Source organism: Phyllobates terribilis, unplaced genomic scaffold (assembly GCF_046119375.1).
Source record: "Phyllobates terribilis strain yellow unplaced genomic scaffold, ASM4611937v1 Scaffold_7__3_contigs__length_470593459, whole genome shotgun sequence".
In the NCBI taxonomy this organism is placed as follows: domain Eukaryota; kingdom Metazoa; phylum Chordata; class Amphibia; order Anura; family Dendrobatidae; genus Phyllobates; species Phyllobates terribilis.
In genome coordinates this window covers 258,712,473-258,728,817 of record NW_027362767.1, presented here as the reverse complement: position 1 = coordinate 258,728,817, position 16,345 = coordinate 258,712,473, and the positions used below count along the sequence as shown (strand labels likewise).

The 16,345-nt window shown below is 42.5% G+C and overlaps 2 protein-coding genes across 5 annotated transcripts in view; one reads left to right on the top strand and one right to left on the bottom strand.

The window, feature by feature from the left end:
- SYN1 (synapsin I) overlaps positions 1-16,345 on the bottom strand; it is a 94,201-nt gene that overhangs the window by 17,131 nt on the left and 60,725 nt on the right. The window lies entirely within an intron of this gene.
- On the top strand, positions 6,401-12,848 carry TIMP1 (TIMP metallopeptidase inhibitor 1). The gene is made up of 6 exons (XM_073637825.1): positions 6,401-6,556; positions 7,303-7,436; positions 9,422-9,501; positions 11,246-11,363; positions 11,550-11,671; positions 12,341-12,848. Exons 2-6 carry the CDS (start codon positions 7,328-7,330, stop codon positions 12,551-12,553), a joined length of 642 nt encoding a protein of 213 aa, XP_073493926.1. The 5' UTR covers positions 6,401-6,556; positions 7,303-7,327; the 3' UTR covers positions 12,554-12,848.

Below are 16,345 nucleotides of genomic sequence, written 5' to 3'. Positions count from 1 at the left end.
CGACTACCAATGAAGAGAAGGATCGGGCATGTCCAAAATCCCCAATCCTTCGGCTTTCCCCTTATCACATGGACGTTTAGCCAAGTTGCGTATGCATGTGACTGGAGGACACCTCCTCAGTATATCGCACTTTCTTGATTCGAAGTATGATCTGATTTCTATACCGGTTGGCCGGGGTCTCCGTTCTTCCCATTTTTGAACTGTTCTTCCCTGTATACAGATCCACTATCCGGACCTCAATATGCACACACCCTTTAGGGCAGGGGGACCTTACTTTTGCCAAGGGCCATTTGGATATTTATACCATCCTTCGGGGGCAATACAAGATTATGAACTTGAAAATTACCCTGCTATATTTGGTCAAACATTTAATTCACTCCCCCCCCCTCATGTGATGGCTGGAGCTGCTCCTCTCTGGTGAGGAGTGATGGTAGGTGGTATGGATGATGTTGCTACTCATAACTGCTTTACCAGGTTTGTGTCGGTCTGGAGCGCAAGCGACTCTTGGCGATAATAAGTTTTGTAAAGAACTCGCAGCAGTAGGTTGTACTGAATATAGATGTATATTACACTGCAGGTCTCCTCACGGCTCACGTTACATTTACAGAACTCAAGCAGTGGGAGGACTGCAGTCTACATCACATAGAAGACACCGAGACTGATGTATATACAGTACAGACCAAAAGTTTGGACACACCTTCTCATTTAAAGATTTTTCTGTATTTTCTTGACTATGAAAATTGTACATTTACACTGAAGGCATCAAAACTATGAGTTAACACATGTGGAATTATATACTTAACAAAAAAGTGTGAAACAACTGAAAATATGTCTTATATTCTAGGTTCTTCAAAGTAGCCACCTTTTGCTTTGATGACTGCTTTGCACACTCTTGGCATTCTCTTGATGAGCTTCAAGAGGTAGTCACCGGAAATGATTTTCACTTCACAGGTGTGCCCTGTCAGGTTTAATAAGTGGGATTTCTTGCTTTATAAATGGGGTTGGCACCATCAGTTGTGTTGTGCAGAAGTCTGGTGGATACACAGCTGATAGTCCTACTGAGTAGACTGTTAGCTGCTTTTTTCTTGCCATAATACAAATTCTAAGTAAAGAAAAACGAGTGGCCATCATTACTTTAAGAAATGAAGGCAGTCAGTCCGAAAAATTGGGAAAACTTTGAAAGTGTCCCCAAGTGCAATTGCAAAAACCATCAAGCGGTACAAAGAAACTGGCTCACATGAGGACAGCCCCAGGAAAGGAAGACCAAGAGTCACCTCTGCTTCTGAGGATAAGTTTATCCGAGTCACCAGCCTCAGAAATCACAGGTTAACAGCAGCTCAGATTAGAGACCAGGTCAATGCCACACAGAGTTCTAGCAGCAGACACATCTCTACAACAACTGTTAAGAGGAGACTTTGTGCAGCAGGCCTTCATGGTAAAATAGCTGCTAGGGAACCACTGCTAAGGACAGGCAACAAGCAGAAGAGACTTGTTTGGGCTAAAGAACACAAGGAATGGACATTAGACCAGTGGAAATCTGTGCTTTGGTCTGATGAGTCCAAATTTGAGATCTTTGGTTCCAACCTTTGTCTTTGTGTGACGCAGAAAAGATGAACAGATGGACTCTACATGCCTGGTTCCCACTGTGAAGCATGGAGGAGGAGGTGTGATGGTGTAGGGGTGCTTTGCTGGTGACAATGTTGGGGATTTATTCAAAATTGAAGGCATACTGAACCAGCATGGCTACCACAGCATCTTGCAGCGGCATGCCATTCCATCCGGTTTGCGTTTAGTTGGACCATCATTTATTTTTCAACAGGACAATGACCCCAAACACACCTCCAGGCTGTGTAAGGTCTATTTGACCAAGAAGGAGAGTGATGGGGTGCTACGCCAGATGACCTGGCCTCCACAGTCACCAGACCTGAACCCAATCGAGATTGTTTGGGGTGAGTTGGACCGCAGAGTGAAGGCAAAAGGGCCAACAAGTGCTAAGCATCTCTGGGAACTCCTTCAAGATTGTTGGAAGACCATTTCCGGTGACTACCTCTTGAAGCTCATCAAGAGAATGCCAAGAGTGTGCAAAGCAGTCATCAAAGCAAAAGGTGGCTACTTTGAAGAACCTAGAATATAAGACATATTTTCAGTAGTTTCACACTATTTTGTTAAGTATATAATTCCACATGCGTTAATTCATAGTTTTGATGCCTTCAGTGTGAATGTACAAGTTCCATAGTCAAGAAAATACAGAAAAATCTTTAAATGAGAAGGTGTGTCCAAATTTTTGGTCCATACTGTACATCACATAGGAGACACCGAGACTGCTGTATACACATCACACAGGAAACACCAACACTGCTGTATATACATCACACACTGTAGAATACACTGAGACTGCTGTATACACATCACATAGAAGACACAGACTGCTGTATACACATCAAATAAACACCGAGACTGCTGTATACACATCACATAGAAGACACTGAGACTGCTGTATACACATCACATAGGAGACACCGAGACTGCTGTGTATACATCACATAGGAGACACCGACACTGCTGTATATACATCACATAGGAGATACCGAGACTGCTGTATACACATCACACAGGAGACCCCGAGACTGCTGTATACACATCACATAGAATACACTGAGACTGCTGTATACACATCACATAGAAGACACTGAGACTGCTGTATACACATCAAATAAAGACACCGAGACTGCTGTATACACATCACATAGAAGACACAGACTGCTGTATACACATCACATAGAAGACACTGAGACTTCTGTATATACATCACACAGGAAACACCGAGAATGCTGTATATACATCACATAGACACCGAGACTGCTGTATACACATCACACAGGAAACACCAACACTGCTGTATATACATCACATACTGTAGAATACACTGAGACTGCTGTATACACATCACATAGAAGACACTGAGACTGCTGTATACACATCACATAGAAGACACAGACTGCTGTATACACATCAAATAAACACCGAGACTGCTGTATACACATCACATAGGAGACACCGAGACTGCTGTATACACATCACATAGGAGACACCGAGACTGCTGTGTATACATCACATAGGAGACACCAAGACTGCTGTATATACATCACATAGGAGACACCGACACTGCTGTATATACATCACATAGGAGATACCGAGACTGCTGTATACACATCACACAGGAGACACCGAGACTGCTGTATACACATCACATAGAAGACACTGAGACTGCTGTATACACATCAAATAAAGACACCGAGACTGCTGTATACACATCACATAGAAGACACAGACTGCTGTATACACATCACATAGAAGACACTGAGACTTCTGTATATACATCACACAGGAAACACCGAGAATGCTGTATATACATCACATAGGAAACACCAAGACTGCTGTATATACATCACATAGGAAACTCCGAGACTGCGGTATATAGATGACATAGGAAACACCAAGACTGTTGTATATACATCACATTGGGGACACCGAGATAGCTGTATATACATCACATGGGAGACTCTGAGACTGCAATATACACATGACATATAAGAAACCGAGACTGCTGTATACACATCACTGCTGTATATACTACTTTCAGTAGTGAACGCTGCGTGCTCGCAGAGCAAGGAGAAATTAAAGGGCCAGCAGCTGTTAAAATGCAGCTGCTGGCCAGAGCACTGAGGTTCCAGCGATTCTTTCCGGAGGCCAGAGAAAAGGTCATCGCGGGCCGTAAATGGGCCCTGGGACTAAGGTTCCCCACCCCTGCCTTGGTACTATTACTACTCTTGACTCGTTATGTTTTTATTTCAGACCAGATTTTTACAGTAATGGTTTGGTCTCTGCTGAGCCGTGTTGACACATTTTCTGGCTCAGACGAGGGAGGAGAGCAGTCCTGGTTTTTCACCAGTTGTCGTACATTAGGACCATGCAGCTTTCACACAATAGGGGATTTGCAATTCAAATATTAAGCACTAATGGCTTTGGCTATAAGAGGGTCCCTGCAACTGCCAAGTGACATTTATATAACTGGTGTCATTGGGGCCAAGACACCAGGGTCCGGGTGCAACAGCCACCTCAGCACCCCTTATAGTTACAGGGACTTGTGGGTAATAGTGACTCTTCATACTAATTGACAATGACTGACGTGGACCTCGGTTGGTGGTGTCTCTCTCGGATGTCTCATCTTCTACTGAGTTTTCAATATTCTTAAAGGCGTAGTCCCATCTTGTACATCTCAAATAGATGTGGGCCCCTTACTGCTGGAAATGTAAAAGCAGCTGCGCTTGTGCGGCTCTCTCTTTTCAATGGTTTTGGAGTTATGAAAGTTGCCAGAAGTCCCATGCAAGGTAATAGAGAGCCGCACATGCTCCGCCAGCACACAACATTCTCCAGATATGCAGGTAACCGGCTGCCAGGTAATCGAGAGATGTCTGTGTATGCACGGCTTTGTTGTCTGAGTTGTACTGGATTCTGGAGATTACATCCATACAAAACTGAATAGCAAGATCAACGGATGCGCTGCCACTTCGTTATTCCTGGCATTATGCGATAGGGCCCCGTTTCTAAAAATGGAGAAATAGCTGTGCATGCGCATCTCCCTCCATTCACTTATGCATTTGAGTTCTGATAATTTCCAGAACTCCCCTACAAGTGAATGCAGAACATTGCGCCTGCGTGGCCACCTCTCAATCCCTGGGACAAGACTTCTTCTCATGACAGACGTGGGTCTCAGTGCTGGAATCTATCATTCATGGCACATCCTATGGTTATCCTCAATAGATGTACGCGATGAGACATCATCCCCTTTAATGTTGGCTTCATGGTCACTGTCACCATCCAACTTGTTGCTGATCCTGCAACCTGAACGGTCTTCTCCATGGAGCTTCTCTTACCATGTCCAAGATAAGAGGACACTTCTGTCTGCTCGTTGCCTTTCATTTGTTCCTTTGAATATAGACATTAGATTTCTGCATACCCAGCAGATTTCAGTGGGATCCGCAACAGTCTACGATGTGACAAGTCCATGGGGGCCTCCATCTGGCAAGGCGAGATGGAATTTTCTTGGTCCAAACCCAACTAAGTTGAGTCTGGCAGCAGCTTGTCTTGTCTGTATCGGGCCAACCCATAATGGAAAGGCTCCCAGCTTAAATATTTTAAAGCCCATATTCGTGTTTGCCGTGGGGCCCATTATTCTGCATGGAGGACTATGTGGGGCCCATTATTCTGTATAGAGGACTGTGTGGGGCCCATTATACTGTATTGAGGACTATGTGGGACCCATTATTCTGCATGGAGGACTATGTGGGGCCCATTATTCTGTATAGAGGACTGTGTGGGGCCCATTATACTGTATGGAGGACTATGTGGGGCCCATTATACTGTATTGAGGACTATGTGGGACCCATTATTCTGCATAGAGGACTATGTGGGGCCCATTATTCTGCATGGAGGACTATGTGGGGCCCATTATACTGTATAGAGGATTATGTGGGACCCATTACTCTGCATGGAGGACTATGTGGGGCCCATTATTCTGTATGGAGAACTATGTGGGGCCCATTATTCTGTATAGAGGACTGTGTGGGGCCCATTATACTGTATTGAGGACTATGTGGGGCCCATTATTCTGTATAGAGGACTATGTAGGGCCCATTATTCTGCATGGAGGACTATGTGGGGCCCATTATTCTGTATGGAGGACTATGTGGGGCCCATTATACTGTATTGAGGACTATGTGGGGCCCATTATTCTGTATAGAGGACTGTGTGGGGCCCATTATACTGTATTGAGGACTATGTGGGACCCATTATTCTGCATGGAGGACTATGTGGGGCCCATTATACTGTATAGAGGACTATGTGGGACCCATTATTCTGCATGGAGGACTATGTGGGGCCCATTATTCTGTATGGAGGACTATGTGGGGCCTATTATACTGTATAGAGGTCTATGTGGGACCCATTATTCTGCATGGAGGACTATGCGGGGCCCATTATTCTGAATAGAGGACTGTGTGGGGCCCATTATACTGTGTACTGGTTGTCCCGTGACTTTGTCCAAGTTTTTCATTTTGCCCCTCTGTGTGTTTGAGTTTGACAACCCTGACTTAAACCTTCCCTCTGCTGTTGATAACTGACCTTGATGTGATCACTGTGCAGAGCAGAAGTACATATCACCGAGGCGACCTGAAGTGACTCACCATATGTGCACGTGAGTGAGCGCCCTGCTGTGCGCGCCACTAGTGTGTACCCCAACTCTACAGCAGAACAGCCAATCTGGTCACCCTAATCCCGGAGTGCCAGGTCCAGGTCACCAGAATAATTTCCCAGCTCTCAGAATGATCTTTTCCTGTTTTGAAATCTCTGACTAATGGGGAAGGCGTCTGGTGCTGGGCTCTTGGCCAATCGTATTACGGGAGGGAGGGGGACGGGGACGCTTTAAATTCCAGAGGTGGAATGGAGAGAGATGCAGAGCTGAGCTTCAGACCCCGCTGACAACTCCAAGACTCCGGTAAGTGGTCGTTCTCAGCACCGCCATCACACCCATCCTGTCATCGCACCCATCCTGGGCTGCTTACTGCTTGGCTTAACCCTTTCCACCCTGGGACTCTGAACAGCCAATGATTAACCCTTTATCTTCCCACTTTGACAACTTGCAATTGGGGCTGCAAAGTGCCACTTAACCCCTCATTTCCCCTAACCTTGCAGAGTCACATAAGCCATTAGCAACCAGTCCCCTGTGCAGGGACTTAGCCCACCATCGGTTGCCCCTTAGTCCGCAGCTTTGCACAGCCCAGCACTTCTACAAGTTTGCAACTTGCTCCATCATCTACCACCTCCAGGCACATCACCAACTACAGCCCTGCACCCATCACTATGCCAGAAACCTGCAAGACTACTCAACCCATTATCCAACTAGACCCTGCAAAACTGCTTTACTCATCGTCTGCCAGAACTCTGCGCAGCCCCTCATTCCTCCAATCCCCTATTTGTATCCCAATGACAAAACATAACCCCTCTGCTGCCAGTACCCAAAATAGCATGACATGCAGCTCCACCGCGTCAAGGCGTCAACCCATTTCCTGCCCAAACCGCACAGACTACCATTTATCTTCTCTCCTGCATGATCCTCACCACATTTCCAGTCTTTTCCTGCCAGTCTTCACAGTGCAGCCCCCAGCCCACCCTCTGCCCACACCATGCCCATCCTCTGCCAGCTGTGTACATGTATTAATGCATCTCTTCCTATTTATACAGATAAGTACAGTCTCCAGATTGCACAATGTTATCCCTGGTGGCTTTGATGATTATGGGGTGCCTGAGCAAAGATGCCTGGTCCTGCTCATGTGGCCCCCGTCACCCCCAGACGGTCTACTGTGACTCACCTGTGGGTAAGGACATCAGACGTTCTGCACAAAGGGGTCTCTGAGAGGGAGAAATATTCTGTGTACTGACACTGGGTGTGGACAGGGGGAACAGGACCGCTCATTCACACCTCTGGGAGAAGTCTGGAGGCATAGTGCTACCACATCACAGGGTCCTGGTAACGGCTCAGTCTGCCCACACAAAGTGCCCCCAACCCGAAAATAATGTATGTGCACAGTAACTGCACCAGCAGAACAGGGAGTGCAGCTCTGGGGTATAATACAGGATGTAACTCAGGATCAGTACAGGATCAGTAATGTAATGTATGTATACAGTGACTGCACCAGCAGAACAGGGAGTGCAGCTCTGGAGTATAATACAGGATGTAACTCAGGATCAGTACAGGATCAGTAATGTAATGTATGTACACAGTGACTGCACCAGCAGAACAGGGAGTGCAGCTCTGGGGTATAATACAGGATGTAACTCAGGATCAGTACAGTATCAGTAATGTAATGTATGTACACAGTGACTGCACCAGCAGAATAGTGAGTGCAGCTCTGGAGTATAATACAGGAGGTAACTCAGGATCAGTACAGGATCAGTAATGTAACGTATGTACACAGTGACTCCACCAGCAGAATAGTGAGTGCAGCTCTGGGGTATAATACAGGATGTAACTCAGGATCAGTACAGGACAGTAATGTAACGTATGTACACAGTGACTGCACCAGCAGAATAGTGAGTGCAGCTCTGGGGTATAATACAGGATGTAACTCAGGATCAGTACAGGATCAGTAATGTAACGTATGTACACAGTGACTACACCAGCAGAATAGTGAGTGCAGCTCTGGAGTATAATAAAGAATGTAACTCAGGAGCAGTACAGGATAAGTAATGTAATGTATGTACACAGTGACTGCACCAGCAGAATAGTGAGTGCAGCTCTGGGGTATAATACAGGATGTAACTCAGGATCAGTACAGGATAAGTAATGTAATGTATGTACACAGTGACTGCACCAGCAGAATAGTGAGTGCAGCTCTGGAGTATAATACAGGATGTAACTCAGGATCAGTACAGGATAAGTAATGTAATGTATGTACACAGTGACTGCACCAGCAGAATAGTGAGTGCAGCTCTGGAGTATAATACAGGATGTAACTCAGGATCAGTACAGGATCAGTAATGTAACGTATGTACACAGTGACTACACCAGCAGAATAGTGAGTGCAGCTCTGGGGTATAATACAGGATGCAACTCAGGATCAGTACAGGATCAGTAATGTAATGTATGTACACAGTGACTACACCAGCAGAATAGTGAGTGCAGCTCTGGAGTATAATACAGGATGTAACTCAGGAGCAGTACAGGATAAGTAATGTAATGTATGTACACAGTGACTGCACCAGCAGAATAGTGAGCGCAGCTCTGGAGTATAATACAGGATGTAACTCAGGATCAGTACAGGATAAGTAATGTAATGTATGTACACAGTGACTACACCAGCAGAATAGTGAGTGCAGCTCTGGAGTATAATACAGGATGTAACTCAGGATCAGTTCAGGATAAGTAATGTAATGTATGTACACAGTGACTGCACCAGCAGAATAGTGAGTGCAGCTCTGGGGTATAATACAGGATGTAACTCAGGATCAGTAATGTAATGTATGTACACAGTGACTGCACCAGCAGAATAGTGAGTGCAGCTCTGGGACACTGTTGATCATCACCCCCACCCTCCCGCTGATATTGTGAGTACACTCTATAGACACCCAGACCACGATGCTGATGAATGGCAGTATTATCCGCCTGCTAGATGAGCAGCTTCTCGTTGTACTAGTCTGACACTTTTGCAGGTGAACGTTACATGATCCATGACCTGTTATCAAACTGTAAATCTCAGCAGACTCTGCTGGCTTGTGTAATTTGCTGGGAGTTATAGTACCGCAATGGATTTAACTTTACCTTATATTACAGCATTATCTAACCCTGCCATTGTATCTGCAGTTTTCCGGGCAAAATTCATTGGACAGAAAGACAGCGTGGAGAGGGAACAGTGGACGGAGTTCGAGGTGAAAGCCACCAAGGTAAGTCCCTCTCACGTCCCCTCTCCAGTTAACAAGTGATGTGCTGCACTGAGGTCTTCTGCATGAGTCAGAGATGAAGGTCAGGGAGCTAAAGATGGCGGCATATACAGTGGGGGAAATAAGTATTTGATCCCTTGCTGTTTTTGTAAGTTTGCCCACTGACAAAGACATGAACAGTCTATAATTTTTAGGGTAGGTTAATTTTAACATTGAGAGATAGAATATCCAAAAAAAATCAAGAAAATCACATTGTAAAAATTAGATAAATTTATTTGCATTATTATTTGCAGTAAGAAATAAGTATTTGATCCCTCTGGCAAATGACACTTAATACTTGGTGGCAAAACCCTTGTTGGCAAGCCCAGCAGTCAGACGTTTTTTTGTAGTTGATGATGAGGGTTGCGCACATGTCAGGAGGAGTTTTGGTCCACTCCTCTTTGCAGATCATCTCTAAATCATTCAGATTTTGAGGCTGTCGCTTGGCAACTCGGAGCTTCAACTCCCTCCATAAGTTTTCTATAGGATTATGGTCTGGAGACTGGCTAGGCCACTCCATGACGTTAATGTGCTTCTTCTTGAGCCACTCCTTTGTAGCCTTGGCTGTATGTTTTGGGTCATTGTCTTGCTGGAAGACCCAGCCACGACCCATTTTTAATGTCCTGGCGGAGGGAAGAGGTTGTCACTCAGGATTTTACGATCCATTCTGCCATTGATGTGGTGAAGTATTCCTGTGCCCTTAGCAGAGAAACAGCCCCAAAACATAATGTTTCCACCTCCATGCTTGACAGTGGGGAAGGTGTTCTTTGGGTCATAGGCAGCATTTCTCTCCCTCCAAACACGGCGAGTTGAGTTAATGCCAAAGACCTCAATTTTTGTCTCATCTGACCACAGCACCTTCTCCCAATAACTCACAGAATCATCCAGGTGTTTATTGGTAAACTTCAGATGGGCCTGCACATGTGCCTTCTTGAGCAGGGGGACCTCACGGGCACTGCAGGATTTTAAACCTTTAAGGCGTAATGTGTTACCAATGGTTTTCTTGGTGACTGTTGTCCCAGCTGCCTGGAGATCATTAACAAGTTCCCCCCATCTAGTTTTAGGCTGATCTCTCACCTTCCTCATGATCAAGGATACCCCACGAGGTGAGATTTTGCATGGTGCCCCAGATCGATGTCGATTGACAGTCATTTTGCATTTCTTCCATTTTCTTACTATTGCACCAACAGTTGTCTCCTTCTCACCCAGCGTCTTACTTATGGTTTTGTAGCCCTCTCCAGCTTTGTGCTGGTTTATGATCTTGTCCCTGACATCCTTAGAAAGCTCTTTGGTCTTGCCCATGTTGTAGAGTCTGACTGATTGGACAGGAGTCTTTGATACCGGTGACTATGTAAGACAGGTGTCTTTAGTGCAGGTATCGAGTTGATTAGGAGCGTCTAACTGGTCTGTAGGAGCCAGAACTCATAATGGTTTGTAGGGGATCAAATACTTATTTCTCACTGCAAAATGCAAAAAAATGTATCTAATTTATACAATGTGATTTTCTTGATTTTTTGGGGGGATATTCTATATCTTAATGTTAAAATTAACCTTCCCTTAAAATTATAGACTGTTCATGTCTTTGTCAGTGGGCAAACTTACAAAAACAGCAAGGGATCAAATAATTATTTCCCCCACGGTATATCAGACGTGGCACACCCTGCACTATGCGCTGTACTGACAAGTTATATATATTCTTTATCATTAGATTTTCAAGGCTCCTAAAAAAGTCGACAACATCCAGTTTGTGTACAGCCCCAAGATAGAGAGTATGTGCGGCTACCAACACCCCTCCGGTAACAAGAGCGAGGAGTTCCTGGTCGCCGGTCAGTATCATCAGCACGCTGCCCCCTAAGTCCAACCTCCTGCTATAAAAGTCACCAACACCCATCATCCACCTATAATAACCCCCAGAATCTACAAACCTTCCATTTAGGACAACAAACCCCATCATCCCTCCGCAGCTATTCTCAGTCTCCTCATCACTAACAGTCTGTTGCTTCTCTCCACAGGGACCCTGGTGGACAATAAGGTGTACATCACCTCCTGTAGCTTTGTGGCACCATGGGCCAACCTGACCATGGGCCAGAAGAGGGGATTCCTGCAGGTGTATGCCAAACACTGCGACTGCCAGGTGAGTGCTACCATCTACATGCTGAGAGGCGAATTACATGCCAACTCACTGTACTGCAAGGCTAAGACTTCTGCTTTATCCTTCCCCCATACTTTACACTGCAGCTGTGCTCCATTAGTGCACAGGCAGCTATCATCAGTCGCTGCAGCTAAACTCCACTGTCTATTGGAGTCTGAGATAGGACAGGAAGTGAATTGCTAACTATCAGATGCTCAGGTTGCAGCTTCATGCTTTCCCCAAACTTTACACTGCAGGTACGCTCTACTTAGGCACAGCTATGATCAGTGTCTCCAGCAAAAAACATTGTCTACTGGAGTCAGAAATCCACCTCCTGACTCATCAGATCCACAAGTTGCAGATTTATCCTTTTTCCATACTTTATACTGCAGTTGTGCTCTATTAGTAGCTCCATCTGAACAGAACTGTGTATCGGATCTCTGAGGTAGTCCTATATTAAACGTCAGGTATGCCCTCTTCGGGGACTGCTATGAGCAGAGTTTGAAGTAATATCCACTCCCTGCCTCATTAAAGGATCAGTCTGCTCCTTTAGCCCCATGCTTTACACTTCAGCTTTGCTTGCTCAGATTGGCTGCTGTGAATAGGCGCTAGCCCACCACCACAAAATACTTTTCTGTCTGCAATTCTAAATATCGCTGTGTTACTTTCCAGATTAAGCAGTGCTTCACCATGCCCTGCGAGGTGGACAGCGGCCTGCAGTGTCTCTGGACCGACCCACTGATGAGCAGAAAGTCTCCATACGCCAAGCACCAGGCCGTGAACCTGGCCTGCATCATCCAGAGCAAGGACCTGTGCACCTGGAGCAGCCTGAAGTCTCGTATCTACGCCACCACCACCACCAGCAACAGCAGCAAAGCCCAATGAGCTGCAGCGCTGGGCACCATGTACCGCTGCTGACCCCAGAAATGACATCTCCGCAGCTCACCGAACACACCGAAAAGGGGCAGAATCACACCGTGCGGCCCAGGAAACGAGGCCCGGAGGTGCTGTGTCCTCCGCTATCAGTGCTGAGTCCTCCGCTATCAGTGCTGTGTCCTCCGGTCCGCTGTCAGTGAGCTTCATTCTGTAACCACCAGTGCTCACGTCACAGAATCTCTACTGCTACATACATATATCGGACTCTGATTAATAAATGTTTATAGGATTTTTTGTACAAAAATCTGGTATTACTTCATCATATATCCGAAAACATGGTGACCCCGGAAATACAACTGTCTGTACTAAAAAGTGCAGTATAATAGTAGTTATATTCTTATACATAGGAGCAGTATTATAGTAGTTATATTCTTATACATAGGGGGCAGTATTATAGTAGTTATATTCTTGTACATAGGAGCAGTATTATAGTAGTTATATTCTTATACATAGGAGCAGTATTATAGTAGTTATATTCTTGTACATAGGGGGCAGTATTATAGTAGTTATATTCTTATACATAGGAGCAGTATTATAGTAGTTATATTCTTCTACATAGGGGGCAGTATTATAGTAGTTATATTCTTGTACATAGAGGGCAGTATTATAGTAGTTATATTCTTGTACATAGGGGACAGTATTATAGTAGTTATATTCTTGTACATAGGGGCAGTATTATAGTAGTTATATTCTTGTACATAGCAGCAGTATTATAGTAGTTATATTCTTGTACATAGAGGGCAGTATTATAGTAGTTATATTCTTGTACATAGAGGGCAATATTATAGTAGTTATATTCTTGTACATAGAGGGCAGTATTATAGTAGTTATATTCTTGTACATAGAGGGCAGTATTATAGTAGTTATATTCTTGTACATAGAGGGCAATATTATAGTAGTTATATTCTTGTACATAGAGGGCAGTATTATAGTAGTTATATTCTTGTACATAGGGGGCAGTATTATAGTAGTTATATTCTTGTACATAGAGGGCAGTATTATAGTAGTTATATTCTTGTACATAGGGGGCAGTATTATAGTAGTTATATTCTTGTACATAGGCGCAGTATTATAGTAGTTAGACTCTTGTACATAGGGAGCAGTATTATAGTAGTTATATTCTTGTACATAGGAGCAGTATTATAGTAGTTATATTCTTGTACATAGGGGGCAGTATTATAGTAGTTATATTCTTGTACATAGGGGGCAGCATTATAGTAGTTATATTCTTGTACATAGGGGGCAGTATTATAGTAGTTATATTCTTGTACATAGGAGCAGTATTATAGTAGTTATATTCTTCTACATAGGGGACAGTATTATAGTAGTTATATTCTTGTACATAGGGGGCAGTATTATAGTAGTTATATTCTTGTACATAGGAGCAGTATTATAGTAGTTATATTCATGTACATAGGGGGCAGTATTATAGTAGTTATATTCTTGTACATAGAGGGCAGTATTATAGTAGTTATATTCTTGTACATAGGGGACAGTATTATAGTAGTTATATTCTTGTACATAGGGGCAGTATTATAGTAGTTATATTCTTGTACATAGGAGCAGTATTATAGTAGTTATATTCTTGTACATAGAGGGCAGTATTATAGTAGTTATATTCTTGTACATAGGGGACAGTATTATAGTAGTTATATTCTTGTACATAGGGGCAGTATTATAGTAGTTATATTCTTGTACATAGGGGACAGTATTATAGTAGTTATATTCTTGAGTATAGGAGCAGTATTATAGTAGTTATATTCTAGTACATAGAGGCAGTATTATAGTAGTTAAATTCTTGTACATAGGGAGCAGTATTATAGTAGTTATATTCTTGTACATAGAGGGCAGTATTATAGTAGTTATATTCTTGTACATAGAGGGCAATATTATAGTAGTTATATTCTTGTACATAGAGGGCAGTATTATAGTAGTTATATTCTTGTACATAGAGGGCAGTATTATAGTAGTTATATTCTTGTACATAGAGGGCAATATTATAGTAGTTATATTCTTGTACATAGAGGGCAGTATTATAGTAGTTATATTCTTGTACATAGGGGGCAGTATTATAGTAGTTATATTCTTGTACATAGAGGGCAGTATTATAGTAGTTATATTCTTGTACATAGGGGGCAGTATTATAGTAGTTATATTCTTGTACATAGGCGCAGTATTATAGTAGTTAGACTCTTGTACATAGGGAGCAGTATTATAGTAGTTATATTCTTGTACATAGGAGCAGTATTATAGTAGTTATATTCTTGTACATAGGGGGCAGTATTATAGTAGTTATATTCTTGTACATAGAGGGCAGTATTATAGTAGTTATATTCTTGTACATAGGGGACAGTATTATAGTAGTTATATTCTTGTACATAGGGGCAGTATTATAGTAGTTATATTCTTGTACATAGGAGCAGTAATATAGTAGTTATATTCTTGTACATAGGGGGCAGTATTATAGTAGTTATATTCTTGTACATAGGGAGCAGTATTATAGTAGTTATATTCTTGTACATAGGGAGCAGTATTATAGTAGTTATATTCTTGTACATAGGGAGCAGTATTCTAGTAGTTATATTCTTGTACATACGGAGCAGTATTATAGTAGTTATATTCTTGTACATAGGGAGCAGTATTCTAGTAGTTATATTCTTGTACATAGGAGCAGTATTATAGTAGTTATATTCTTGTACATAGGGGCAGTATTATAGTAGTTATATTCTTGTACATAGGGGGCAGTATTATAGTAGTTATATTCTTGTACATAGGAGCAGTATTATAGTAGTTATATTCTTCTACATAGGGGACAGTATTATAGTAGTTATATTCTTGTACATAGGGGGCAGTATTATAGTAGTTATATTCTTGTACATAGGAGCAGTATTATAGTAGTTATATTCATGTACATAGGGGGCAGTATTATAGTAGTTATATTCTTGTACATAGAGGGCAGTATTATAGTAGTTATATTCTTGTACATAGGGGACAGTATTATAGTAGTTATATTCTTGTACATAGGGGCAGTATTATAGTAGTTATATTCTTGTACATAGGAGCAGTATTATAGTAGTTATATTCTTGTACATAGGGGGCAGTATTATAGTAGTTATATTCTTGTACATAGGGAGCAGTATTATAGTAGTTATATTCTTGTACATACGGAGCAGTATTATAGTAGTTATATTCTTGTACATAGGGAGCAGTATTCTAGTAGTTATATTCTTGTACATAGGAGCAGTATTATAGTAGTTATATTCTTGTACATAGGGGCAGTATTATAGTAGTTATATTCTTGTACATAGGGAGCAGTATTATAGTAGTTATATTCTTGTACATAGGGAGCAGTATTATAGTAGTTATATTCTTGTACATAGGAGCAGTATTATAGTAGTTATATTCTTGTACATAGGGGGCAGTATTATAGTAGTTATATTCTTGCACATAGGAGCAGTATTATAGTAGTTATATTCTTGTACATAGGAGCAGTATTATAGTAGTTATATTCTTATACATAAGAGCAATATTATAGTAGTTATATTCTTGTATATAGGGGCAGTATTATAGTAGTTATATTCTTGTACATAGGGGCCATATTATAGCAGTTATATTCTTGTACATAGAGGGCAGTATTATAGCAGTTATATTCTTGTACATAGGAGCAGTATTATAGTAGTTATATTCTTGTACATAGGAGGCAATATTATAGTAGTTATATTCTTATACATAAGAGCAGTA